Raw genomic sequence first — 27,579 nt, 5'->3', positions numbered from 1 at the left:
GGCTTACAAGAGTAAGCAGTAGGTTCTTTATCTGTGTTTTGTCTTTGATGACAGGAGAATTTAATTTTTGTTAGTCTGGGGTGCCTGGATTCAGGCAGTGACTCAGGAAGACATCTGTGTTTATGCTTAGCACAAACAGTCCATCTAAATCTCACTGGCTGCAAGTTTTTCTTTTGTTTTAATAATGTTTCCCTGAGGAGTACAGTATGCAATCTGATCTCACAGTTTTAGAACTGTCCCTCGAGATGGTTCCAATAAGACCACTTTTGTCCAATGGCTAGAAGTGAAACAAAAAGTTTTGCATTACATATTTTCATGGAATTTTACAAATTAGTGTCAAAGCGACCTTCACTGAGCATTTGCTTTAATTTCTGAAATGTATCTGGTAACAGAAAACACTTAAAAATCACCTGTTAACTAAAATTATTCAGAATTGAGAATATTTGAATGGAGACAATGCAAAGTAGGTGAGTGGCAGTGCTGTACACAACCTGTTGGGCAAGAGTTGTGGGCTCTGCACAGCTTGGAAAAGAACAATGGATCACAGCGTGTCTGCCCCACAGAGAGCACAGTCTAACATAGACATCTTCAGATATCCTTCAGTCATAGAATTGTTCAGGATGGAAGAGATCTTTAAGATTATCCAACCAAGAGTCTTACTATTAATCTAAGTCTGCCAAGTGCACCACTAAACCATGTCCTTAACTGCTACATCTTCACATCTTTTAAATACCTCCAGAGTTGGTGACTCAGCCACTTCCCTGAGTAGTCTTGTTCTAATGTCTGACAGCCCTCTTGGAGAAGTTTTTCCTAATACCCAATGTAAACCTTTCCTGGTGCAGCTTGAGGCCTTTTCCTCTCATTCTGCCACTTGTCACATGGGAGAAGTGGCCGACCCCCAGCACACTACAACCTCCTTTCAGGCAGTTGTAGAGAATGATGAGGTCACCCTGAGACTCCTTTTCTCCAGGCTAAAATCCCCAACTCTCTAAGCTGCTCCACATAGGACTGACTTGTGCTCTTCAGGACTCCATTTATGCTGTTTGACAGCAGCTGGGAGAAGAAGGCTCTGAGAAACAGGATTTAGAGTGGCAGTGAGAGAATTTCATAAGAATGGGATTAATCCTTAGATTTTATGTTTGCTTTAAGAACAGCTTTAAAGAGAGAATATTTTAAAAATAATGAAAGAAACATTTTCACTCAACTGGGGAAGCTTTATGAGGAGTGGCTGGGGTCACTTTGTTTGTTCAGCCTGGAGGAGACTGAAGGGAGATCTCATTGTAAGCTTCAAAATCCTCATATGAGGGGAAGCAGAGGGGCAAGCACCAAACTTTTCACTCCCGTGACCAGTGACAGGCCCTGAGGGAATGGCCTGAAGTTGTGCCAGAGGGAGTTTAGATTGGGTATTGGGAAAAGATTCTTCACCCAGAGAGTGGTTGGGCACTGAACAGGCTCCCCAGGAAAGTGATCGCAGCACCAGCCCTACAGAGTTCACAAAGAGCTTGGACAGTGCTCTCAGGTACAGGGTGTGACTCTTGGGGAATCCTGTGCAGGGCCAGGAGTTGGACTCAGTGATTCTTTTCAGTGATTCTTGGGTCTCTTCCAAATCAGGATGTGCTATGATTCTCTATTTGTAGAAGTTATACTGAATATTGACATTATACAAAGCATAGGTTTCTTTTATATTTTGTATGAGGAGGACTGTGTCAAGGGGCCAGCCTCAGTGTTTCAGTATGGCAGACTGTTTAGGCAAAAAATCTTATATATTTGTTTACACTATTAATACGTTTATTTTCTGTTTGTATAAGCAGATCAGTCTTGAATGTATGGTTATATTCAGTAATGTAGTACTTGTGTAATCATTTGATGATCATTTGATGCTAAGTCCACAAATTACATACACTTCTGACAGGAGAGAGCTTTTGAATAAACTATTGCTGCTACCTATATATGATGGCAATACATTGGAATAAATACTGTTTTCTATGTACATTTATGGTATATTATTATTTTTCCCCCTCCACTGTAATTTTCTACAGGAAACTTCTTCAGAAGTTCACAGGTGGGCTGTGAACTACAAGGAAGCATTTTTTCAAAGAGCAAAATTGAAAGACTTTGATCCATTCAGCAAAAGACTGGTAAATCTTTGATAGTAATTTTGCTAACACCTTATGTATTAATATGCACACACAAACACACCTCCCTGCTGTATAAAGCCTACTGTAATTTAAAGGAGGAACTACTGAATTTATGCATCATTTAACATATTTTAAATCTGCTTTTTAGGTACAACTCAAGACCCCAAGCAGACATGGACTGCTGAAATAAAGAGTGAAAAATGCAAAGATTTTGTCCCAAAATAATGACAGGGTGATTCCTATAAACACATTAGGAAAGTGAATAGTATGACCTCTGTAGTCTTGTTTGATACAGTTTTTTCTTCTTTTTGCATTGACAAAGACTGTTAGGCAGTAAAGCCCTATTGATCTACAGACAGCAAAGGTGGGAATTCATCAGCTAAAAGCTTGGCTGAAAATCTAAAATCCAAGTCTTTATAAGGCTAACATATGGGGAGAATAAGGCAGAGACACAGAAGGAACAGCTGCCCTAGGGAAGCAGTTATAACTTAATTTCTTGGTGATTAGTAAATAGGAATTTGAAGACTGTGTTGTAGGGTCAGAGAAGAAGAGCCACGGCCCAGGTAACAGATTGAATCTGGGAAGATCTAGTGCTCAGATGCTTAAAGAGGAACTTTTTTGTAATTGTACGTTCAAACCCTAAGGGTAAAACTCTCAAAACCTTATAAGTAATTTGGGAACTCCGTTTCCATTTCGAATGAAGATTCACAGGTAATTTCTGAAAAAGGTTCTGAATCACTTTTCAGAATTTTGCCCTCAGCTTTTTTATGCAGGAATTGTTCCATAAAGAGGAAATGCATATTTGACTTTAAGAAGTGTTTAAATTCTACTGGTGGTAATATGATGATGATGATGTCATTTTTATAGCTATATTCCTGAACATGACTTTGTTGTGATACTGACTAAGAGTAGGTTTTGGTATGATGGGATCTGGTTATGATTTTACAGTAAGAAGCATGAGTCAGTACTTTTTAGCTCAGAATAGCATCTCTTTCTTACCCCTTCCACGAGCCTGTAGAGTTGGCACTGAATGGATTTAATCTGCTACTTTATCCATGAAATAAAGGTTCTTAACCATTGATCTGTAATACAACCACATGTGCTGTCAAGAGAAAAGGATAAGAATAAAAATGTTGTGAAGAATATATTCCTTTTGCAGCCTATATAAATCTTAATCTGTAAATCCTTCCTCAAAAGCACAGGTTGTCCTCCCTTTGCCTTGTTCTTATTGCCCCTGTACCTTTTACAGCCACAGGTTTCTGTGATAACAGTTTCAGTGAAGTACACAAAGCTGATATGGGGCATATGGTTAATCAGTGGTAAATCAGGGATGCAAATTGTGAACATCACTCATTGTGAAGGAATGGGAATGGATAAACATATCCTGCACTGTAGAAAATCAGAACAGGATTGGATTAATCAGCGCAGCATGTATTAGGAGGAGGCCAGGGCAAGCCCTATTCATTTGAATTTCAGCTTGTCACAGCTCTCCAAGCCAGAGTGTCTGTAATTAAATCAAAAAATCAATGTTAATGCTCAGCTGGGTCACACAGCTCAAATCAGAAGATAATCAGGAAGTGCTGGAAAATTGAAGGTTTCATACAAATATTCTGTGGGCTGTACTGCACTTCACTAATATTCTTCAGTACTGATTTTTCAGAACAAGTGTTACGTGGTGGTGTGATGCAATTAGAGCTGTTTGACACTTAGCAAGGACAGGTGTCACTATGCTTATTTGTGAGTGTAACAACAGTGGAATGGAATGGCATGGAATGGCATGGAATGGCATGGCATAGAATAGAATAGAATAGAATAGAATAGAATAGAATAGAATAGAATAGAATAGAATAGAATAGAATGGAGAAGGGGTGTGGTGCTGTAGCATGCGTGAATTGTTGCATCATGCATGGATTGCACATTTTCAAGCTAGAAAAAGATGGCACATTGATATCTCAGTTTCTGGCCAACTCTCAGAGCTTGCAGGACTTGTGGCTTTTAGAGTGACATGGATGTCCCAGCAACTCTGAAAGCAGTTTATATGACACCATGGTCCTGCTTTAGGAGTTGCATGACCTGCATCATACCTCAGATGGAAAGAAAATTAGAATCTTCTTACAGATACTGATCCTTTGTGAGCAGGATCACATGGACTATTTATGGCACCAGGGGATGATGATGCTGATGATGTCATTAACATCTGTTAATGATTAATGACTTGTTGAAATGAGTCGAGAGGAAGCTGCAAAAATGGTCAGAAGGTTGGAGCACCCCTCCAATAAATGCAGGCTTAGAGAAGAGGAGGCTCTGGGGAGTCCTTATAGCACCTTCAGTACCTAAACAGAGCCTACAGGAGAGCAGGAGAAGGACTTCTGCATGTAAAGGCATAGGGCGAGGGGAAATCGCTTTAAACTGAAAACGGATGGGTTTAGATTAGATATAAGGAAGAAATTATTTACTATGAGGATGGTGAGGCTCTGGAATTGGTTGTTCAGAGAAGATGTAGATTCACCATCCCTGGAAGTGTTCAAAGTTGGGTTGGATGAGGCTTTAAGCACCATAATCTACTGGAAGATGTCCCCATCCATAGCAGGGTGGTTGTAACTAGGAGATCTTGAAGGTCACTTCAACCCAAACTGTTCTGTCAATCTTTGATGATAACCAAAATGCTCTTTACTCACATTTCTATAATGATTTTAATAGAAAGGAGAATGTTTTGTCAAGAAAAATTCTTCATGAGTCTTTTTTGGGAAGACCTATGAGCTGGAGAAGCAGTAATTTCTTCCAGGCTAGTTTAGAGATCTGTCTCACTAGTCCCAAAGCAGGTGGACACGTCGGGGTTTGTCTCCTAAGGTCCTTCCTCCATATAATGTGCACACACAAACTTCCTGCATAATGGGTACATTATTTTGCTGCTCAGATGGGGATTTCTCAGGGTAGATTTCTGGATCTACATGTCAATAATGAACTGAAAAGTTAGGAAGAGTGCACAGCAGTTCGGTTTGTGTTTGGATATTTAAGTCAGCTTAATTAAAGGAGTTCCTAGAATTGTCTCCCTCCTTTCAGCACACCTGGCAGTGATGAGCTGAATGTTGGGCTCCTGTTATGGCAAAGGCATGTAGTAGCAGCCCTTGGGAAGCCATCAGGGTCAATATTGTCACTGACTATTCCTAGGATGGGGAAGGCTCCTTCTGTCTGAGTGGCACAAGGCTGCCACATGTTGTCAGTAAGCATGTAATAGAGGTCTCCTATACAGCATCTTTCTGTAGCTTGGAAGATGTGACTTGGAACTATGTGGAGGTGGACTGTCCATGTGAAAAATCTGGACACAGCTTTTAACCCATCTGAAGTGCTCAGGGTGTTTGTTCATGGTTGCAATTTGCAGCAGGATCCTTCAAAGATCCTGAATAAAACATTGCAACAAGTAGACATTTGCCAATATTAGCAACAACAAAAATACCAAATGGTCTATCCTGTTTTCTGACAGTACAGAAATTATATTTCAAATTATGTAGTAGGCAACTTCTGAATTTAGCTTTCAGTGGCTACAGCAGAAATGTTGAGTGCCCTCTGTTCTGACCCATTCTTTCACCCACTCATCAACTCAGCTGTGAAAAATTGCCAAAAGCTTGTGTTGAACCTTTTCTCAAATTCACAGTTATTTGAAAGGCAGAAGTATCAGAGTTTGCAGGAACCTGGAATGCTCTCAGTTGGGATGTGCCTCTCCTAGAACCACACCCTGGGATGTCAAGGCAGCCTGAGAAGCCACATGCATGTGTTTCAGGGCAGCCTGGTGGTGTAAAGTGTCTGAGGCTGGGGGGTTATGACCCACTCTGTCTGATGGTGGCTATGCTAGTTTGCTATACTGAGCAAACATAGAGCAGTCCATGACTTCTGAGAGGACTGCAGCAAGCCTTCTTGCTTCTTGCTGGTGTCTCACTGATACTCCAGGATAAGGAAAATGAAAGAGTAAATGAGAAGCCTAAATGAGAAATCTAAATAAAGCACCAGTGAAGTGATTATTTTGGCCTCTGGGCAGGTGACAGTAGATCCTTTCTATAGAGAAAGAATGGTGATGTGATATGAAAGGAAAAGGAGAATCTTGTTCTGTAATATCTTGTCCTCCAGCTGAACCTGGAGGATGTGATCAGCTGCCAAATCTGCCAGAAGCTGCAAGTGTATCTGACTAGTTAACTCCCACAGACCATACATATTTCCTACAAATCAAACAGTTCTCTAACCAGATGCTTTTTTAAATTTCCCTTTTGATTTTATTATCATCTGTCATGTTTTTTCATTGCTTGCATAGGTATCTTTGTTGGTTTGATTTTTTCCTTGCTTTCTAGCATGTTTGCATTAGTTACCTTAATTTTTTTGGCATTTGCCTTGGTTAAATTACATTCTATCTCTGACATTCCAGGCTGTTTGTGCATAGTTGCATGATCTGGCTCATCTTTCTGCATGCTCCTCTATCTCTTTATTCACTTTGTGTGGTCCTCAATGTTTGAAGCTCTGTCAGCCACTATTCCGAATGTCAAGCTCAGTTCATGAGCTCAGTTTTACAGAACCTTTTTCTTTTGATATTTACTCTCTAATTCTTGGGCACAGTTTGAAAAAAAACCCGGTTGTCCTTTTACTTTATCAGGTATCTGGTTTACTGTACTGTTATTGCACTTCTTTCATTGCTGTTAAAGTAGTAATTACTTTACTCACATTTTAGACACATAATGAACTTGAACTCTTGTATAAATACATACATATGCACACTAATCTAGCTGTATAACTCATTTACTTTACCCATGTTTTTCTAGGAAGTGCCTTTTCTGCACTGAGTCTCAAAGACTCAAAGCCTTTGAGGTTTTCATAAGGAAGTGAAAGAGCTCAGTACCTGTGCTCAGAATCAGCACATTATGACAGTATCTCACAAAAGTGGAGACTGGTTGCACTTCAGGCATGCTCTGGTTGGAATAATCTGGCCAGTCCCAACTGTTCCATAATATCTGCTATATTTTAAAGCTGCCTCTTACTTACTTACATTAGCACTGCTGCCGTATTTCCTCTAGGAGGAACATTTGTTGAATTGTGACCTTTGAACACAACTGTGAGAAAAGAGGAATCTTAAATAAAGATTTGTTAAAAAGTGTTCTCTATATTTTCTGAGAGTTTTAGTGAATGCCTTCAAGTATGCATAGATAATTTTAGTGTTGCTTTTACTTGTTGCTTTAACTGCTTAAATAAATCTATTTGAAGTAATTCGGCTTTGTGTTGCCAGCCTTCTACTGAAAAAGTAATTAGCTGGTGTCACTGTATTTCACTCTTTCCCCTGCACTCTGAACTGAAAACTTTATGGTGAGCTGCTGACAGTTTCCTGTAGCTACACTTTCAGTTTAATCTTCTTCTCCAAATTTCTTCATCCTATTTTTTTACCCAGTGTTGGCAATTTTTCAGTAGTTTCCTAAAAGAAAAAAGAGTAACCCATACTGTATCTGTTATCATTCAGTAGTCTGCTAAGTTTTACTGACCCTTGCCTTCTTTTCTCTTCAGCAGTGTGTTCAGAAATTTGACTAAATGTTTAGACATACCAGACTGACTGATAGCTATAAATGCTCTGTGATTATCTGAGGAGATTCTAAAGCCAGAAATTTAAATTTTACACTAACTGGAAAAACCCGACTATATTTTCTGTCTTTTGGACTTCTAACTTCTTGTTGGAATCGTCTCTTAATTGTTTATGCTGTCTATATTTATATCACAGATCAACAGTTTTTAACAAGGTGCCTCAAACAATCTTGGTTATGCATTCACTTTAGTTTAAATGTGCCTAATTTCTAAGTGCCTGATTCTGAACATTATACTGGCTTTGTGTAAGTCAGGAGAACATTCATTAGGTTAAACTGATATTTATCTCTTTAATTAACAATGACTATATCCAGACTAAAGCAAGTAAGTAAAATATTAATGGCATGAGGTGATGTAACAATAAAGTAAATGAGGACCTCAAGGAGTGAAAAAATTGCTGCAAGTCTTTGTGAAGAAATTGCAGCCTATAATACATGCTAATATTAGTTTGCATCTCCTCCTAAATTAAAATGTTAGCATCAGTCATCATTGACATCTGTCATGATCACACGAGTCAACTGAGATAATGTTTTAAATTACATGGGCAATTACAGGGTAGGTCAAATATGTTAAAACACAGATATATAGACTTTACAAATGGAGGGCACTGAAAACGCACAACACACCAGACAAGCCAGCATGTTATCAGCAATACATCCATTAATAGGTCCTTAACTAGGGCACCATGCCTTAGCTAGCATTGCTGTTGATCAGTCCTCGTGTGCTAGAATTATTCTAATTTTCCTAAGGCCTGGCAGCCTATTGTTCCACAGGCTCTGTATTAGGAACTCAGTCTTACTGGAACAACTGAAGGGAGGTGGTTTTCTGCAAAGTAGCAGGACAGTAATATGCTGATTCATAGAGGTAAAATGAAGTAAGAGCAATTCAGCCATATATCAGAGGACTTAGTCCCAAATGGACGAGCTGTGTATGTTTAAAATGTAGGGCAGCAGTATGGAGTGTAGGTGTCTAAGGTGAGGGAGGCAGACCTTTTAAGGTTTACAAGTTATGTGCTGTATGTGAAGTCCCCTGTGTGTACAACACTTGGACATTCTAGAAGCAAGTAGAAGTGAGGAGGTAGCAGTTACTCTGTTCTGTTTAGCTGACCTTTCTTCATGTACTAACAAGGAATTGTTTGGCTTTAACCCCCAATAGTGTTTGCAGATTTTTGATGGTAAAAGAAAAAAGGGAGTTTATATGCAAGTCATGTATCCTATGTAAATGAATTCTGCTACCAAAGCTTAAGATTCAGTTCCATAAATTCGGCCCACAGTGTTTCAGCATGTCTTTCTCTTAGTGTCTCACTGCTCACAGGTTACTTTGGTCCCAGTGGGTTCCTTCTGTTCATAGTATCTTTTGTTTTGGGTTCTACAAAGAGAGTGGTTATTATAATACAAGTGATGATGGAGCTGTTTACAATTACAGAAGAAATTGTTTGTGATGGATAATTTGCGTAGCAGAAGTGGCTTCATATTTCGACATTTCTTTTGTTTTACATATGTACAATAGTAATCTGTATCTTGAAACTGCTGCTCTTGTGTGTACTTTGTAACTTGTGTTGACCCATCAATAGGCTAGGTAGCAGTGTGGTTGCTTACAGGTTCTACTGATGCCCCCATGTGGATGTCTGGCAGGATCATTCTAGTCTGCAGTTGAAGACATAATTGAGGTTTACTGTTAACTTGCTAGTAGTTTATTTCTGTGTCATCCATAAATGGACAAAAATGTTTGACTATGTGGTATACCAGAATTATTTTTGAACTATACTTTCCATTCTCTGTAAAATAGTACTTGACTATCCCTTTTTGTATCTAGCATTTGAAACTATTGTGGATATACTGGAAATAGCATCATATAAACCAGTTTGCTTATTTTTGTGGGGTTCTTGAGACCCAAGAAAATTTTCACTCCATTATTAATGTCCTAATAATAGCTGTGATATAATGATAGCCTAAGTGATTTGCTAACATAGGATAACCTAAACCTCATACACTGATTTTTCTGTCCCTGTGAACAAATACAATGGTATTGTAATTGAGAGCCCACCTGTACCTCTGAATCACCAAAAATTAGTGTTAAGATGCTGGAACTGTCTTCAGATGTGACAGCTCAGGTACTGTGACCTTGCTAGTGATAACAACAGAGACCTTAGGAGGAGCTGATCTATGTTGCTACCTGACAGAGTAGATTAACTTGCATGAAGGCCTGCAGTGTAAGAAACATCCTAATGCTGACCCGTATTTTCAGAAAAGATTTCAGAAGGAAATGACAGACAAGGTGAGTGTAATGATAGCTTAGGGCCATGGTTGTGCCTCGGCAGATGTTTCTCTTGGCCATATAAGCACTCACACCTTGTGACTGGGGTGCTCAGGGACCTCAAATTCCAGTTCTTCTTCTAAAGACCCCTTGCATGGACTTTACTAATGATGTACAAAGAAGTTTCCGGCTGGTGGAAAGGCCTGACACTTGGGACACCTCAATTCCCAGACAAGTATCTTGGCCACTAATTTAAAATTGCATTGCCAGGGTTAATGGACAAATAGGGCTAGGTCTGTGGCTTTCACAGTTACTTTTTGGTCCTTGGTCCTTAAGTTCTGTTGAGCACTTAACATAATTTTTGTACCTCTATTATTCACTGAGATCTTCTAATACAACTGCACAGTATAGATAACTAAGTACTCTTCAGAGTTAGACTCCTGCATTATTTATGTTTGCTAGGTCTTTTGACAGTAAACACAGCATGCTATCTTCAGCTCCTTTGAGTTTGTGTGTTTTATAGAACAGGAAGTATTTTCTAGGTCATGGTGAAAGTGCTGCTCAGACATCTTAATTGTGGAGCAAATAGATTTTATTTCATATCTAATATGGGTATTACTTAAGCCTTCTGTGAAATACCTACTCCATTTTGTTACTGGTACTATTTGATCTTAGAGTCATTGGACTTGTATGCAGTGGGAAATTACAGTTGTTACAACCTGTGAATTAACTTGATTAACTGAGCATGTAGTGCAGATAAGGACATTTGTTTGGTGTTTGGTCTTGAGAGCTGCTTGCTGACAGATATTAGGTGTGTGTCCAGGCTGGAGATTTTGTCTCTGACTAAACCAAGTAACGTATTGCTAGTTAAGCTGGATGATATGTGAGTGTAAACCAGGAGCCAGAGCACCCCAGCATTGATGTGCTTTTATCTCCACACCAGTGTCAGTCATTGTCTTATTCAAAATTTTTTGTGTAAGAATTGAAGAACCAGCAATTCTAGGGCTTGAAAATTAATGTATTTCCTAACATTTCCAATCTTGTTTCATGTTTGTTTTTTATTAGGAAACTAAGCTTATCTGGCATGCTAAACCCTTGAGTGTTTAGTCATGCTTTTCCTTTGCAGTAGATGACAGAGAACAAATCCTTTACTCTGCTTTTACACATTCAGTCTTTCAGAAATGTCTAGAGACCTTTATAAAATTTATTTCATGACTTGTGGTTGATAACTGGTCTCTGATCTGCATTGTGTGAACTTGCTTCACAATTTAGATTAGTTCTGTGCATTTTGGATTTCACTTTTAGGGTTGGTAGGCTATAGTATTACCTCAGAATTTTCACTTTCTTCTAAAGGAAGCTCTTTTTTTTTTCTTGGTGATGTCTAAAAGATAAAAACTAATAAAACTCCAAATTAAAACAAATACATAAATATCTGCCTGCTTCTTTTACACATTTTAAATTAGTTTGTGCTTATAAAGTGATTCTTTTCAATAAAATGCTTTACTTTCTCTTGATACTGAAAGCGACAGATTGCATGGCATAAAAGGTTTAAAATAGTCTACTTCTCTCACCGGTGGTCATATATAAACCAGGATTTCTATGTAATGAATATGAACACTAATAATTCAAATGGACGGAAATATCTAAAATAATTATGAATATTTGGCTAAATAGCCAATATCTGCTTCCATTTGATTTTCACTAGAAAATGGTTTTACACAAAATAAAGTGCTAAAATAGCTTGGAAACAGATTTTGTCACTTCAGTCATTAAGGGCAGTTGTCACCTTGCTCAATTTAGGCTAAAAAAATGCTAGCTGTTTTTTAGTAGAAAAACTCTGACAAACTGGATAATGAAAGAAAATAAAAGCAGCAGTAAAACCTTGTTATCCAGTTTTTATTTTTCTGTGTGCATATTCTGAGGATTTTTTTTCTTCCAGGAAGAAGATTTAAAAACTTTATTAATCAATTGCATTTTAAACAACTTTTCTTCAAATAGTATAAAGCTACTTGCCATTTTTGTTTCCCCAGTCTTTTTTTAGCTCCTTGCTTTTTGCTGTTGGTCTGTAATAGATTTTGGAACAAGATGTGATGTATATGTGCATAGGAAGTGGAAATTTTTATGCATAAGTGAAAAAGTTATAGGTGCACACTTCCAAAAACAAGTTACAGCTCTGAATTTACTGATAATTTAGTACAGTGGATACAGAGGTTATGTAAGCATTCCACAAATAAGTACATGCAGTGCCCAAGATCTTGTGTTTCTTTAGCTTATCATCTAGGACTTAAACTCAAATGTTATAGCTAGAGAGAGACGGACAGCTGGGAATTCAGGACATCACACATGACAGTGGTGTGTCAGGTGGGTTTATGCTGTGTGAGACAGGTGTTTTGTCACCTGAGAACATGTTTGGTTCACTGTGTAATGACTGGGAAGCTGTTCTAGACACAGGAGACCTTGGCAGCAACCTCGTGTTTTGTGAGTTTTACATTGGTAAAATCCATGACTTCTCTAGACTCACACCTGCTCTACTGCGGCGTGCCAGTAGACATAGTTGTGGATGGAACAAACTTAAAAGTGAGTTCAACTGGGCCAGGCAAAAGCTGCCAGACCAAATCTAGGCCAAGTCATAGAGCAGCATCTTGAAAACAAAATATAGAAACTCAGGTTCCTTCTTTCCCTCTTTGATGTGTGTTCTGTGCTTTTGTGAGTAGCTAACGAGCTCTGTGTAATGCTGCCAGTATTGAATGTTGCTGATTTTGCACAGAATTACAATATACGACCCACTGAAAGGATCAGGCTGAAAGAGAAATAATTGCAAAGAGGATAAGCAGCTCAGGCATTCATTTTTATGCAGCACTGCTGGGTGTTCACCTTACATTTGACCTTGGAATAATAGTTGGAATAATTAATGTATATGGCAGATACTGTAAGTGATGAAGTAATTTAAAAGGGATTTTTTTTGCTGTGATTTAAAGTATGGAGTCATAGCACTCCCCAAATCTGAGTAACAGGCCCTCTGTCTTACCCTATAATTATATTTATCAGTATTTCTAAGTTTGCAATTTTTAGTTCAAATTCCCTAGTTACTGCTTTATTATTATTTCATGTTAGTTTAGAGTAAAAAAAAAGCCCAGGTGGTTTCAAAAAAAGGAGTTTCATATTAATAAAGTGTGAAGAAAGATGTTTGCAGATTGCAGCAAGTTCAGCATGGAGCTCCCAGGAGGCCAGGACCTGAAGCTGTCTTCTGAGAACAGACTGAGCTGAGAGGCTGAATCCTTCTTCAGGGATTCAGTCCTGAGGAAGAGGAGGCTCTGGGAGGACAAACCCCCAGTATCTACAGAGGGGTGATCAAGAAGCCAGATCCAAGAAGATGGTCTTAGGACATGAGACAATGACACACACAAGAGGTGCAAACTGGATAAAGGAAGGAACTTTCTCCCCCTGAAGGAGAGAAAAAGATTTTTAAAGGAAATAGAGGGTTGTGTTACTGCCAACAGAAATGGAATCCTGTAATGACTTGGTTATTGATCAGTTGTGTCCCTGTAAGGAAGGTCTGGTCCCTGTCCAGTTGAGAGAATTACTTAATATTAATTAAGTATAACTTTCTTAGACTAGTTTGGTGCTTTGGTATGAGTTTCATTTCCCCTCCTCCAAATAACAGCAGAGGGTCAAGGCTTTCTTATTGTAATTGCTGTGATTTGGTGTAATTTTATAACTTTTCTGATAATAACTTAGTTGTTGTGCAGACACTTAGTGTAAGATCTTGAGGACAGCTAGGTTAGGAAGCTAGGTTACTCACAGGCATACTTGTACTTTCCTTGCTGTGCTTTAGTACAAGGCCGTGGGCTGTAATAACAATTAAGAGTGCCTTGGTCCAGGTTTGCTAATGAAATAGAATGAATTTGAGTGCAAATAGGTATTTGAGATATCCATTGTGGATTCAGTGTGTCTCCTTCAAATGCCTGCCACAATTGAAATTTACATCCAACTCACTTTGATAGAAAGGAACTCTGACCCTTTGTACAATGCAGAGGTACCCTTTGTGTGTCCTTCAAAATGACATAGTGTAGTTATAAAAATACGTATAAAAATGAGATCTCGTAACTCTCATTAGAGCCTGGACTTGTTTTTTAAAAGTTCATTTTCCCTTCTTAGTTTGTTGGAGTTCCCCAATTCATATAGTAGGACAATGAAAGAGTTCTGATGTGCCATGGCTTAAACAGATTCTGCAGAGGTAACTGCTGGGCCCCTGTGGTCTTGCTTCAACCAGTATATATAGTGCAGACTTGAAAACCACTGCCAGATCTAGATTTTTAAAATAACTGGATCACTGTCAGACTCCAGATTTCCTAACAGATGTGTCCTTAATAGCAAGCTTTTATTTTTCAGCTATGATTGCAAAGATTTAACTGCTTAACACGGTACTATTGTAAATCAGATACAGACTGTTGTATACAGCTGCATGGTCTACCAACATCTAGGGAACCTTCTCTTTCAATGCCTGCAGTGGACTTTCTGCTTAGTGCTGCCACTTAGACACCTTGGTGCTCTTGCCTTGCCTGACCTGTGGGCAGCTTGCCTTTCCTTTTTTGTGCTGTGAAACTGCTTGCACGACTTGGCCTGCTTCCACAGGTGAATTGGCAACCAGGAGGTTAAAAGGGTGTGATTAGTCCCCAAGCTTATCCCTTTACAACGTAGAAGAGACACCATTAAAGGGAATTTGAACCCAAATGGGTTGAATTCACCTGGAGATTCCAAAGCTTTAATGTTTTAAATGTCACATCCTTGGCTTTTGCTAGCATGACTTTGAAATACCAGCTGAAGTCATAAAGATTTTCCGTGCCACATCCTACATACTTTCTTCTCACCTATCATCAATTAAAGTGAAATTAAAATACCCCATAATCATGAATGCAAAAGATGGTTTTTGCTTGCTTTGTTTTTTAATCTGTTCAGCCAGGCCATGTTTTGATGAGTGGATAGCAGAAGGGAAAATCATTGTAAGGTGGTCCTGTTGGTGTGCTGGGCTGTTGGAGGGGCTGCTTGTTAAGCTCTGCTAAATAAAAAATTGCTGCTGAATAAAATGGTAATTTGAGATGGTTTTCTCTGCTTCTTGTGGAACTACTCTCTGTTTGGCTGTTGCTGTATAGTCTCTACCAGAATGATTAATCACTTTGGGCCTATAAAGTTGGATATTTTTACCCTTGGAATAGAACAGATTGTACCAGATGACAACTTCTATGCAGAGATAGCATTGATATGTACACATTGTTCATCAAGAGAAAGTATAGATGTGTTAAATACAGCTTAATATTAATTTGTTTACTCAGCTGCATCTTCTCTTATGATTTTGTCATGTGCATTCTTGATTATGAGAAACATTTTATGAGTAAACAGTCTGTCACCTCCATAATTTCTGGGATTCTAGGCTTATCAAATGTGAAAGAAACTTTCTCTGATAATAAAATTTGTGTTCTTGTTAAAATTCAAAATTTAGTAACTTACATTATAACAAATCGAATACTGTTGGGAAATAAATTTCCTAATAAGCTGAAATAGTCAGATAGGAAATACAACAGTAATAGAAATCAGATTCTGATTTCACATGCTGCTTCTTACTGCAGTAATTGTCATGGTTTGACACTGGGCAATGCCAGTGCCCCCATGAAAATACATTCTCCCTGGTTTCTGCTGTGAGATGTGACCAGGAATAAGCAAAGCAGGCCCTCACTTAGAAATAAAGAGAACTTTATTAACTAAACTACAACTCTAAGTAAAAAGAAAAACACAGGGAAAATGAAAACCTTCCAAAAACGTTTCCTCCTCCACCCACCAAATTCCACCTCTCGGTCCATCACCACCCTTTAGATAATCAATTCTGAGTTCATCAAGAGGAGAGGAGTCCTTCTTGTGCCATAGGCTTCCCCCTGGAAACACCGTTGAAGCCTTGTGTGTTCCCATGTCACTTGTGGCACCACCCAGAGAGCGTCTGCCTTCGTGACCTCTTCCTGTCATGTCCAGTGCTCTCACCACGGCACATGGACCAGAGCTGCTTCTAGGGTTATCCTTTTAAGGATGCTTTGTCCCATTCCAAAAAGAGCACAGTCTTTGCACACACACTTTGGGACACCTGTCCCCCCCAAATTTCACCCCCTGGGGCCGAGGGGTACCAACACTGAACCCTCTTGGCTCTGAGCCATTGCCTCCCCCTGGATGCAGTCTCTGTGTCGCAGGAAACGTGGTTCTGTCCATGGCTATAGCAAGAAGAGTCCAGCTAAGGCCACTCCATCATCTCATCCCACCTAAGATTCTTCTCTACTCTTCTGCATCTTTCACCTGCCCAGACATTTACACTTGCACTTTTCCTTCTTCCATTTCATCTCTGTCTCTCTTCTAGGAAAGGTTAATGTTCTGCAAAGTTTTCATTGTCCGAAAAAGGGTTAAAAGCTTGGGCTCTGCCCGCCCAAAGCTCCCACCAGCGGCCAGACACCTTCTTGCTGCAACCCCCCTTCTTCTCCTTCTTGGCTGTGCTGCCGGCACATGTTATCAAGTTCCAAGGTAGCAGTCGCAGGCACAGGCTCGCTCTCTCTCCTGGGGGGCTGCCCAATGCCTCCTGGTATTTCTCCCACCCTTCTATCCTTGGGGCCTCTTCATCTCTATCCAAGCCCCAGCCTACCTCACCCAGCTGCATGGCTGCCCCTCCCCTGCCAAGCAGCAGCAGCTGGACAGGGGAGAGATCCAAACTCTTTCCCCTCCAAAACCCAAGAGAACTTCCCATGGGAGTGCTCTGCTTTTTAACCCCTGTGTTCTCAGAGGCATATCCAATGTCCCCAGTGGCCAAACCGGGTGCCAGTATTCAAATCTGAACACCTATTGGCCTGACCACTTCATATCCCAGAAAACTTACTTCCTCTCAAACCATGACAGTAATGTTTAATTTTTTTGCTGACACACAAGAATTGAACTTTTCAGAAAGCTTTACATCAAGTTAAGCTACAAGGAAATAACATGTACAGTTCTGATAATTTCATACAATTCTTAGTCATTTTTCAAAGAATAAATGAGAAAAAAAGCTTGCTTCCCATCTTTGCTGTGAAGGATTTAAAATTAAGTAAAAGATCTCTGTATAATTCAAATTATTTTGCATGTATTCAAAAGACTAAGTTGTAAGTAGAAGTAAAAACTTACATAATACCAAAATAGTTGAACAAAATTAGATAAAGTATTAGTTTTCCAGTATTTAAAGTAGAAGCCTCAAGCTTTTAAGCTTACTGCAAGTTGAGAGTTGATAATAGTTACTGAGAGATTAATTTGATTTTTAATAGTTAGGCTGATGCCTTGTGAAGGCTGACCTAGAACAGAGACTGGACAGAGCTAAAGAATAAAGTAGGTATTTATTAAGAGGCCTCAAATAGACCCACCTTGGGCAGCACAATCCTAAATGGCCACAAAATAGATGACAGGTCTTGGGGTCTCACACTTTTATAAGTTTTGGTCCATTAGCATAATGGAAGTAATTGTCCAATTACAGCTTTAGCCCATGAAGTCCCATCCTTCTTGTTTTCTATCTTCTGTCCACATTGTTTATGCTCTTGAGCCTGAGATCTGGATTAGTTGTCTTTGGGTCCCCAGCTAGAGAACGAGATGTTTTGTCTACCTACTCTGTGAAGAGAGCTTACTATCCCTTAATATGAAGCCTAGTCTTAAGGCACTAACATCATCTTATTGCAGGGGTTCCATACTGTTGTCGCCTTATTGCAAGAGTTTCATACCTTCTTGGTGTTTCTCGTGAGCAGCTCCTCCAAGCACTGACTCTTTCTTCTTCTCACAGTAGCCAACTGACTCCAGTTCCCTTCTCAACCAGTGACCCCACTCTTTTATAACACTCTTCTTCTTATTGGCTACAGCTGTGGCCTGTTAAAGTCAGGCCTGTTCCTAATCTTTGGTAATTGGCCCAGCTGCAACTCCTTAGGGGTAAGATTATTTTCTGCACTATCTTTATTTTCTTATATTCTATCTCCCTACGCACTAAAGCAGAATAGAATCTGAAAACTATAAAAGCTAAAACCTGAGGCATCAAGGCCATCTCTGAAAACAAAGTTACTTAGCAGCAGTACAGTTGCACGGTGAAGCTAGTCAGTAGGCAGGAAAAATGGGCATTAAGGTGGTGGCCTATTAGGTCAAAGAAAGGAAAAAATAGTAGTGAAATGAGAAGTTAGTTGGAGCTACTAGAACATCCAATGAAACCCATTCCTTCCAGTTGCTCTGTGCTCTGCAGCCACCAAAGGGACTGAGCAGAACACTACCTGTGCTCCTGCCCTATCAACCACCTGATGCAGTGCCCTAAAGTCCCTTTCAATTGCCCTGACACTCATTTTTTCAATCTCATCACTGCCAGCCTGGAATATCAGCAGTGGGCAATAATCAGAGGGCTGAATCAGCCCAGGGAGTCTCTCAGTGATATCCCGTACCCAGGCCCCAGGGAGGCAACAGACCTCTCTGTGGGGTGGCTCTGGTTGACATACGGGGCCCTCTGTTCCCTCAGAAGGAAGTTACCCACTACAACTATCCTTCTTCTTGATGTCAGAGATGCTGATCTGTCTGACTGAGTGTAATTGGGAGGCTCCCTGTGCAGATCATTTTCTTCTGCGTCCTCTGGCGGACCTTCCAGATCCAGGGACTCATACCTGTTCCAAAGTGGCACCTGGGTAGGTGATGGGGGTCTGGAGGAACTTCTATTACCTCCCCAAATAGGGACCCCTTCCCACTCCCCTTCATCCACCCGCTGTGCTCCTATTGCCTGACAGTGGGAGGCATGGGAGTCCTCTGAGTCCTGGTGGGCCTCCCTCAAGGACAGAAAGGTGGAACTCCACCAATCTATTTCTATTTTAAGCAGCATTTAATGAGCAGCACTCATATTATGCCTGGTATGTGACAAAACTAAACAGATTTGCAGAACAAATCATATGTATCTACAACATCTATTATAAATACAGTATTTTCTAAAATATGGTTTTCTTATTAATGTGCACTTCATTGTAATTGGTTTGGTAAAGCTGCCAGCATGAAGCGAAACCATCTCGTACCAATATGTATTTTAACACTATTGATTTTATTAGATGCAGAAAAGATCAAAATTGGCTTATTACAAATTATTATTTATGAACTTGATTGTGATTTTTTTCTGTGAAAGAAAGTACAATAATATTGATGTGAACTCAAGAAATAGGAAAGAGACTCTTCCTATGTACAAAATAAGCTTGTGTCTTTTGGCAGCCAGACTTTTTTCTCCCGTGAGCCCAATTTCTGATGCAGTTAAAAGGAAGAGAGGAATATGTTCCCCTGAAATCATAGAATCATAGAATGGTTTGGAACCCATCTGTGTGCCTTGAGAGTTCTTGCTTTCTTTCTCACTTTCAGAAATCTCAATTTCTTTCCTTCAAGTAATAGGTAATAATGAATTTGAGATATGGCTTCCCAGTTTCTGCAAAATTGCAAATAAGAACTTTCTACAGAAAGATACCCCCAGATGTAATTCTTAAGCATGTTTTTATTTGCTCTGCTTTTTGGAGTTAGAGAGGAGATCTTGCTAGAGCTATGTTTAAAATATTTAGCAAGTAGATGTAAGCTTATTCTGTTCGCCCTTGGTACAATTCAGGTAGCTGTGATGAGCACAGAACAGTACATAAAATAACAAATCCTGCCAACAGGCACAGTGTGAATTTAGCACTAAACTGCTGTACCTGTGCCCTTCCTTGGCAGCCCTGAGAAGGAGCAGATTGGGTTCATGTGTGCCTGTAAAATACCACATGAATATGGAAACTCCTTGTTCACCACAAAGGTCTGGCAATTGTAAAAGATTAATGGAACAAACTAGATTATAGCTAAATGATTTTACATTTCAGTAAAGATGTGCTGTAATTATCTTAATTTATTTAATAGAGAAAACAAATTATATTTAATGGAGTCATAACAAAGTATAACATCTTTTGTAATGACTAAATCCTCTTTATTTCTGTCCAGACATTCAAAACATTGTTTTACAGAATAATGAACTTTTGCCTTGGCTGAAACCCATAAACATGTAAGAGAAAGTTTGAAAGACTATCAATGTCAAATAACTTTCTTCGGGGTATTTAAAAAAATTTATCATTAAAAAAAAAATTAATGAAGCATTCAAGACATTTATTTGCACTGAAGTATGGAAATTGTCCAGGTAGCATCAAAAAGGAAATTAATTACGAAGTCTGAAAATTCCCAGAGAGATTATGAACATGAAACCTGAGAGTACAAGTGAAATTTATGAGATTTTTGGAATAATGTTATGATTTCTTTTGCAAAAATTCAGAAAATGCAGTATACTTAACAGCCTAGACCTTTTCAAGTATTTTCTTCGTAAAGAAAAGGTTTCCCAGAAAGAGAGGAAGCCCTCTGTCCTTTCATAGTGAGGGTGCAAGGAGGGAATTCAGGTTGTTAGTCTTTCTGTCTGTCATCTGAATTGCTGTTTTCAATTTCCTTCCACTGAGCCACCTATTTCAAATGCCTCATTAATTTCCTAATCCAGTTCATATTTGGTGGGTTGGGCCGATTGCTATTTGTAGATGTGCTTATGTGGCACCTGCTTTCAGTGCTGGAAATCTGTGATAGTGTCATATCATAACAGACTCTGTCTGCTTCTCCTAACACAAGAGATCTAATTTATTTTTTTTTTACCAGAGGTGCCCTGCTAAAATTTAAAACAAAATGACAAGTTTGAGAGACCCGATGAGAATCACTGCCTGTAAATCGCAAGCAGTCACCAATTTGCTTTACCTCTGCTTTTCAGCACCTCTCTTTGCTCACTCAGTCCCACTTTGGTTTTGCTTCTTAAACCACCCCCAGCTTTGACACAGAACCTTTTCCTCTGCAACAGGCTGTAAGCCTTTCTTTATCTCTGAGTATAATAACACTACCAAAGAGGACATAATTTTTTCATACCTAACTTATAGTATCTTAATTTTACTTTATAATGTCATCTCTCATTAATTCTAATACTAGTTAATTAAGCACAGAAATGATTTTTGAGTCAAAATGCCTTGTAAAATAGAATTATCCTGAACTATGTTTTTTCATTTTTTACTTCTGCTCATAAAAAATGATTGAATACGACTTTCTCTTTTAAACCCTTGCTGGTTAATGTTTCTCATGTAACAGGCAACCAGGTACCAAAGTAAGTCTAAAATGAAATAAAATCTCCTCATAAAACTAAGAAAATCTGAAATTATTAATTTGAAATTTATGAAAATTTCTTGTCTGATAAAGCTTAACGGAGGTTTTTGACCTATAGTCCAAGAGGAACAAACAAAGGGGGAAAAATACCTAGATATGTGAGGATCAGCATTATTAAGAAAGGCAAAAATTATTCTTTAGCTGAGACTCAGGAAATCTGAATAGACTTGATAAGAGCTTATTTAAAGGCTGTAATAAATATGTATGAATATATGCTGAAATCTATCAGGAAACATCTCTTGAAGGGGAAATGTAGAATGAACTGTAGTCACAGACATTGTGTCTCAGAAGTTTTAAAAAGAACTAGTAGCTAAAGTGCTGAAATTATCAACAAGGTAATAATATATTATTGACTTTGCTGCAGACCAGTCCAGAGATAAATTACCTGATATGACTTCTGGATATTTTATCTTTATTCCTGATATATCACCACTAAGAGCACTAGCTTTACTGTCTGTATCACTGATGGAAGCTTTATTATCTATATTTACAGTGTAAAAGGACTTTGGGAAAATAATTTTTTTAGGATACCATGTGAATCTCGAAACTGCGACTATGTCACAACTGGAGCTATAGTAGTAGCATTTTTATAGTGAAGAGTGTTTTAATTATCAAGAAATATTTTCATATTAACAAAAAACTATTTAGTTTTGTAGAGACAGCCTTTGCTTGCCTCAACATTTTTGCTTCTTTTTTTTCTCCAGGGCACAATACAGAGCTATGATAGCAACCGGAGGAGTCATAACAGGACTGGCTGCCTTAAAAAGGCAAGACTCTGCCAGATCTCAGCAACATGTAAATCTTGCTGGAGTACCAGTTCCTGAGGAGAAGAAACCAGTTCGACGGCGGCCCAGGACAGATGTTGTAATTGTCAGGGGCAAAATCCGTCTCTATTCTCCATCGGGATTCTTTCTTGTTTTGGGAGTGCTTATCGCATTCTTTGGAATTGCAATGGCCATCCTTGGATACTGGCCCCAGAAGGAGCAGCTGTTAGGCTCTGAAGATAATCCATCTGTAAATGAAACCCGGACCCCAAGAAGCCAAGGAAGCATTTTGCTTCGCTTCTTTGAACAGCATGTGCACTCGGATAAGATGAAAATGCTGGGACCTTTCACTATGGGCATTGGAATCTTCATTTTTATCTGTGCAAATGCCATTCTCCATGAAAACCGTGACAAGGAAACAAAAATAATACACATGAGAGACATATACTCCACTGTAATAGACATCCACACCCTGAGGATCAGGGAACAAAAGCAGCTGAGTGGTGCCTTCACTGGCTTGTTGGGGGAAGCAGAACTCCGGCGCAGCGGGAGCTCCTGTGCATCACGGCTGGCTGCAAACACGGTTGCGCCTTTCTCTGGCTTCAAGAGCAATCTTAGAATGGATAGTTCTGCTGAAGAAGATGAGATTACCCTAAATGAAGATAGGACCACTAGTAGCCTCCTGCCACCTCTGCTGGCTGAGCAATCTGGTTCAGTCTTTGGACTTTACCCTCATTCCAGCAAGGCTTCAGATGACAAAAACACTAACTCTATAAAGTGTGAAACAAAATCCATTGTATCTTCTTCTATTAGTGCTTTCACACTGCCAGTAATTAAACTGAATAACTGTGTTATTGATGAACCTAGTATAGACAACATAACTGAGGACTCAGAGATCACCAGGAGTCAGTCTAGAAATCTGTCAATGGATTCTCTGGCCATTCCACTAACTGATACCAATGAATCCTACAGACCAGCCGCTTCCATGCTGCCACGACACAATTCATTTGTGGACACTCCATCTGATCCCTTCAAATCTTCCATGACTCTTGGACCAAGCACAGGAAAGCTTTTATCTCCTGGTGCTGCCAGGAAGCAGTTTGGTTCCAACACATCTTTGCATCTTCTGTCTTCACATTCTAAGTCCCTGGATTTGGACAGGGGTCCGTCTACGCTCACTGTCCAAGCTGAACAAAGGAAACACCCCAGCTGGCCCAGACTGGATCGGAGCAACAGTAAAGGCTATATGAAACTAGAAAACAAGGAGGACCCGATGGATAGGTTACTTGTGCCACAAGCAGCAGTCAAGAAAGACTTTACTAATAAGGAAAAGCTTCTTATGATATCAAGATCTCATAATAATTTAAGTTTTGAACATGATGAGTTTTTGAGTAACAACCTGAAGCGAGGAACTTCTGAAACAAGATTTTAATATTTAAATTGCAATTTAGAAGATATCATATGGTATTTTTTAAAAAAGCATTTTGACAAGTGTTTCCTTTTCAGTGAGACTGTACAAGCCTGTTCTTAACCAAATGCTTAATAGCCCATTAAAATTGGCTTGTGTGAACAGAGGTCTTCATCATTGTAAAACCAAGGGTTTCTTGTCTTAGTAACATTCGGCTGCAATACTGTACATTGTCATTGCTCGGACAGTTTTGTTACAACTGATTCCAATTATTTCCAAGTCACTATCTCTTTTGTTCTATATACGCATGTTACTTTTCACCAAAAGAGACTGCATTAGGAAATAAAGCTCAATTTGCCTGTAAGTTCTCTTGATTTAAAGACTGCAAGAGACTGAAAGCAGTGGTCTTGTGGTCTAGAATGGGAAGTGAACAGGAGCATGTACTGGAATTGTGAAATCCAGAGCTTTATTCCTAGGTGTTGTCTTTCACTTGCAGTACATCTCAGAAACTGCAGTCTTGCCATTGTCATAGTGAGAAACTTGTTTACATACTGAGGTGGGTGGATAGAAAAGAGTGGATATAATAAAACCATTTTTGTGAATTCACTGTAATTGATCAAGTGAATACCAGTGTTGTGAATTATTAACTATGCTTTGTACAATAATCTTTCTACATCCATTGTAATTTAATCCTGTAATTTTGGAAAAGCATACATAAAGTAAGAAATCGGAATTTTTTTCTGGGATTAAGTCTCTAAACCACTTTGATTGGCAGCAGTTTTAAAAGCAAAATAGAAAGATTCAATTAAAATCTTAGGAAAATGATGAATGCCAACAGGATTTTAGAAACATGGTGTATAATAAGATGATATTGTAACTTGCATCTGAAGGCAATAATGGAGAATGAATATATTGCCTCTCATTACAATAACAAGATGCTAAGTAACTAGATCTCTGTGTTCAAAATACTGATACAAAGCATACAATTCAATACCTATACGAACATAGTATGAAAGCCCCTTGCCTAAATTTTAATTTATATATTTCACGTAATTATTGGTATGATGGTTTACCGAAGGCTTAGCTGTGTCAATTTGCATTACAAGATTTTGCAGAAGGAATTGACATTTAAAACAATGTTTTTCTCAGCAAAGCGAGCTTCACAGTTGACAGTTGTAGGCTATTGCTAAAGAAAAGGAGAATTGGAATGTGTGTATCAGAAGGTTTTCATGTATTTCATTGCTGTTTAGGCCATGATTCTGCCATTACAGTCATGTTAGAGAATGTCCCTTCAAAGCTGCAGGGCTCACCCAACAGGGTGTTGGTCTTAATTGGTCGGATTTGATATATTCACTTACCCCAAGTACTCAGGAATTATTTTTAATGGCTTTTCCCAAAAAGAATCAAGCTTGTTAAAATGTTATAATTTCTCAATTACTTAGATTATGAGAGATCAAGGATAAAATACCTTCTCTTTTTTTTTTAAATGAAATATTCAGCTCCGTATTTCAACTGCGCAATGTTTATGTATCAGGAGCATTACTTGCTCGGTGAGTTGAGGCATAGTGTTAACTGTTAGAACCTCAAGCCTATATATTGTAACAGAGTTGGCTAAATATTTTGCTATGAAGCTTTTAATAACTCACTGGTTTGTGTTCTTAAGACATTTGCTATTTTTTGCAATAAAATGTCTCTCTACACATGTCCGTTGTAAAATCTGTTTTTTCCTCCATGATCTCTAATCTTGCATACCAAAGTATAATTGGGTATCGTGACACTGTACACAACATTGTGCCTAAATCACTAGCCTGCCACAAGATATTTCTTCCTGAGTAATTGATTTCAGTGACATGCCTACACATGGAAAGGCTGAATGCTTTTTTTACCAATGAAATGTGAAATGTATTCAAAGTGGTTTTGCTATGAGAAACTTTGTATAAAAAGAACATCATGCTCTTTTTAGTTTGGCAGTAAGTATTATTTTAAAAATGGAAAACATTATTAAAGATTTGAATGATGTAAGCTTTTTATTTCCTTAATAGCTACATTAAATCACAGCTTAAAAGACTTTTCACGTACTATCATATGTGGGAATGGGTAGTTCCTTTGTAAGTATAGCAGGGGATGAACTTTTAATTTTAACACAAATAGTAGGTACTGAAAAATGTACTCACTTGGGAAAAATTTACCAAGGTAAAGCTATCAAAATAGCGCCATATAAAGAAACTTCATGCCTTACAGACCTACTACAAAAATGTTCCTGTATTAACATAAGATGAAGTATTTCATTTAGATGATCACAGGACTGTTGGGGTTAAAAGTGACTTGTGGAGGTCATCTTGTCCACCCCCCTTCCTGCTCAGGCAGGGCTGTCTCACAATGTAGAGCTGGTTGCCCAGAACTGTGTCAAAGTAGTTTTTGCATAACCTCAAGGAAGGTGGTCTCGCAACATCCCTTTGTGACCTGTGCCAGTGCTTGGTCGCCCTCATAGTAAAAGAAATTACCTAATAGTCATAGGCACCCTCCTGTGTTTCATTTTGTGCCCATTGTCCCTTGTCCTGACTCTTTCCAGGGCCTGGCTCCTTCTTTTTTGTACCTCCTTTAGGTATTTATACAAGATCCTCCTGAGCCCTCTGTAGGCTGAGCAGTCCCAGCTGGCTCAGCCATTCCCCATAGGTCCCTTCATCATCTTTGTGGCCTGTCACACAATCAGCTCCAGTATGTCCATGTCTTTCTTGTTCTGAGGAGACCAGAACTGGACCCCACACTCCAGATGTGGCCTCACCAGTGCTGTGTTGAGGGGAAGGCTCACCTCCCTTCAGGGTTCATGGAGGACACTGCGTAGTTTCATATTCCTTACGTAGTTCCAACTCAAGCTCAGGTTGGGAAAACTTGTAAAAGTTCAACATAGTCAGACATCAGAAACTGCAGTAGGGCAGAGATGTCTGGACCCTTTGCAATACACAGGGGTATACAGGAACCTTAGAGTGGCCAAAATGGGAGCCATGTGCTGTTGGCAGGTAAGGAACTGATAAAGACAAAAGCATGTCTTTAATTGTATCTTTAGTCTATAAATATCCTATTCAGTTTCTGATACTGTTCACAGACTTTTTAAAATTTGATTTCCATTATTGATGTGTAGCCCCACAAGGAGTTTCTCAGATACACTGCAGGGTGAAAAAGAGGCCAAAGTCAGGACAGTTTTGTCATCAGAGGAAATAATTGTGGAGCTACACCACCAACTTTTTCCTAGAATAAGCTAAATCTTACATCTATTCAGAGGACCTGTTATGGTTCTGCATCCTTTATATGTAGTAACTCCAAAATAAAAAAAATTAGATCATACAAACAATGAGTTTTGTCCTTCCTCTGCCTAAGACTATTAAAAAATATACTTTCTACTTCTTAGGTAAGCTTTTTAATCACTGCCTGTGGATCAGACTAATGGTTACGTCTGCCCCTCCTGAGCAAAGCACATTTTTTGGGCAAGTTTCATCAGGAAATAAAGAGCAGCACTCTACAATGATAGGTTTACAATGCTGGGTTACAATCTCTTCCAGATTTGCTTCTGTATTTTACATGAAGTGGTTGCTGGATAAAATCCTTGAAACAGGGCTTGGGTTCTTGACAGGTTGATGGTTTAACTACTCCCTGGTGATTCCAATTTACTCTCCCTGGGAGGCAACGAACCAAACTCTCCTTGCAGAGCAGTGCCAAGTTCAGCAGGAGGGATTGACAAATGCTTTCCGCTGCTCAATTGTGCGTGGCTTAATGGATGGGAAGGCATGAGTTTTCTCAGCAGCAGAAGGGCTTTGGCACAGTGTTACTCATCCTGATGGCTGCCCTAAGGCTGGAGCTGTGTAAAGGATGGAAAGGTGATCTGGCACCCTCAGTACGGTTTTGGAAGTGGAATTTTGTTAACTGAGCAGAATTGTTGAGGTTGCCAGGTTTGGAGGTGGACATCTACAACTGTCCTGCCTCTTACATTACCTAAATAGGGTTTTTTTGGCAACTGTATCATACTGCTTTTCTCAGATCCCAAGTTGGTTTTGCTCATTTGTAAAATGCAGCATTGCTGGTCCTATAGTTTCTCCTGAGAGAAATTTGGGAAATAGGATTAACCTAC

General features: G+C 39.1%; 1 protein-coding gene across 1 annotated transcript in view; it reads left to right on the top strand.

Annotated features, from left to right (window-relative positions):
* The window catches only part of TMEM200A (transmembrane protein 200A), a 54,349-nt gene extending 28,906 nt beyond the window's left edge, over positions 1-25,443 (top strand). Inside the window, exon 2 of the mRNA XM_030944838.1 lies at positions 21,986-25,443. Within this exon, the coding sequence (XP_030800698.1) occupies positions 22,002-23,477 (1,476 nt within the window). The 5' untranslated portion in view covers positions 21,986-22,001 and the 3' untranslated portion in view covers positions 23,478-25,443. The remainder of the gene's footprint in view (positions 1-21,985) is intronic.
* Positions 25,444-27,579: the final 2,136 nt, after the last annotated feature.

This window comes from Camarhynchus parvulus, chromosome 3 (genome assembly GCF_901933205.1).
Source record: "Camarhynchus parvulus chromosome 3, STF_HiC, whole genome shotgun sequence".
Classification (NCBI taxonomy): domain Eukaryota; kingdom Metazoa; phylum Chordata; class Aves; order Passeriformes; family Thraupidae; genus Camarhynchus; species Camarhynchus parvulus.
Note: the sequence above shows the minus strand (reverse complement) of the source record. Positions and strands in the feature narration are given on the sequence as shown.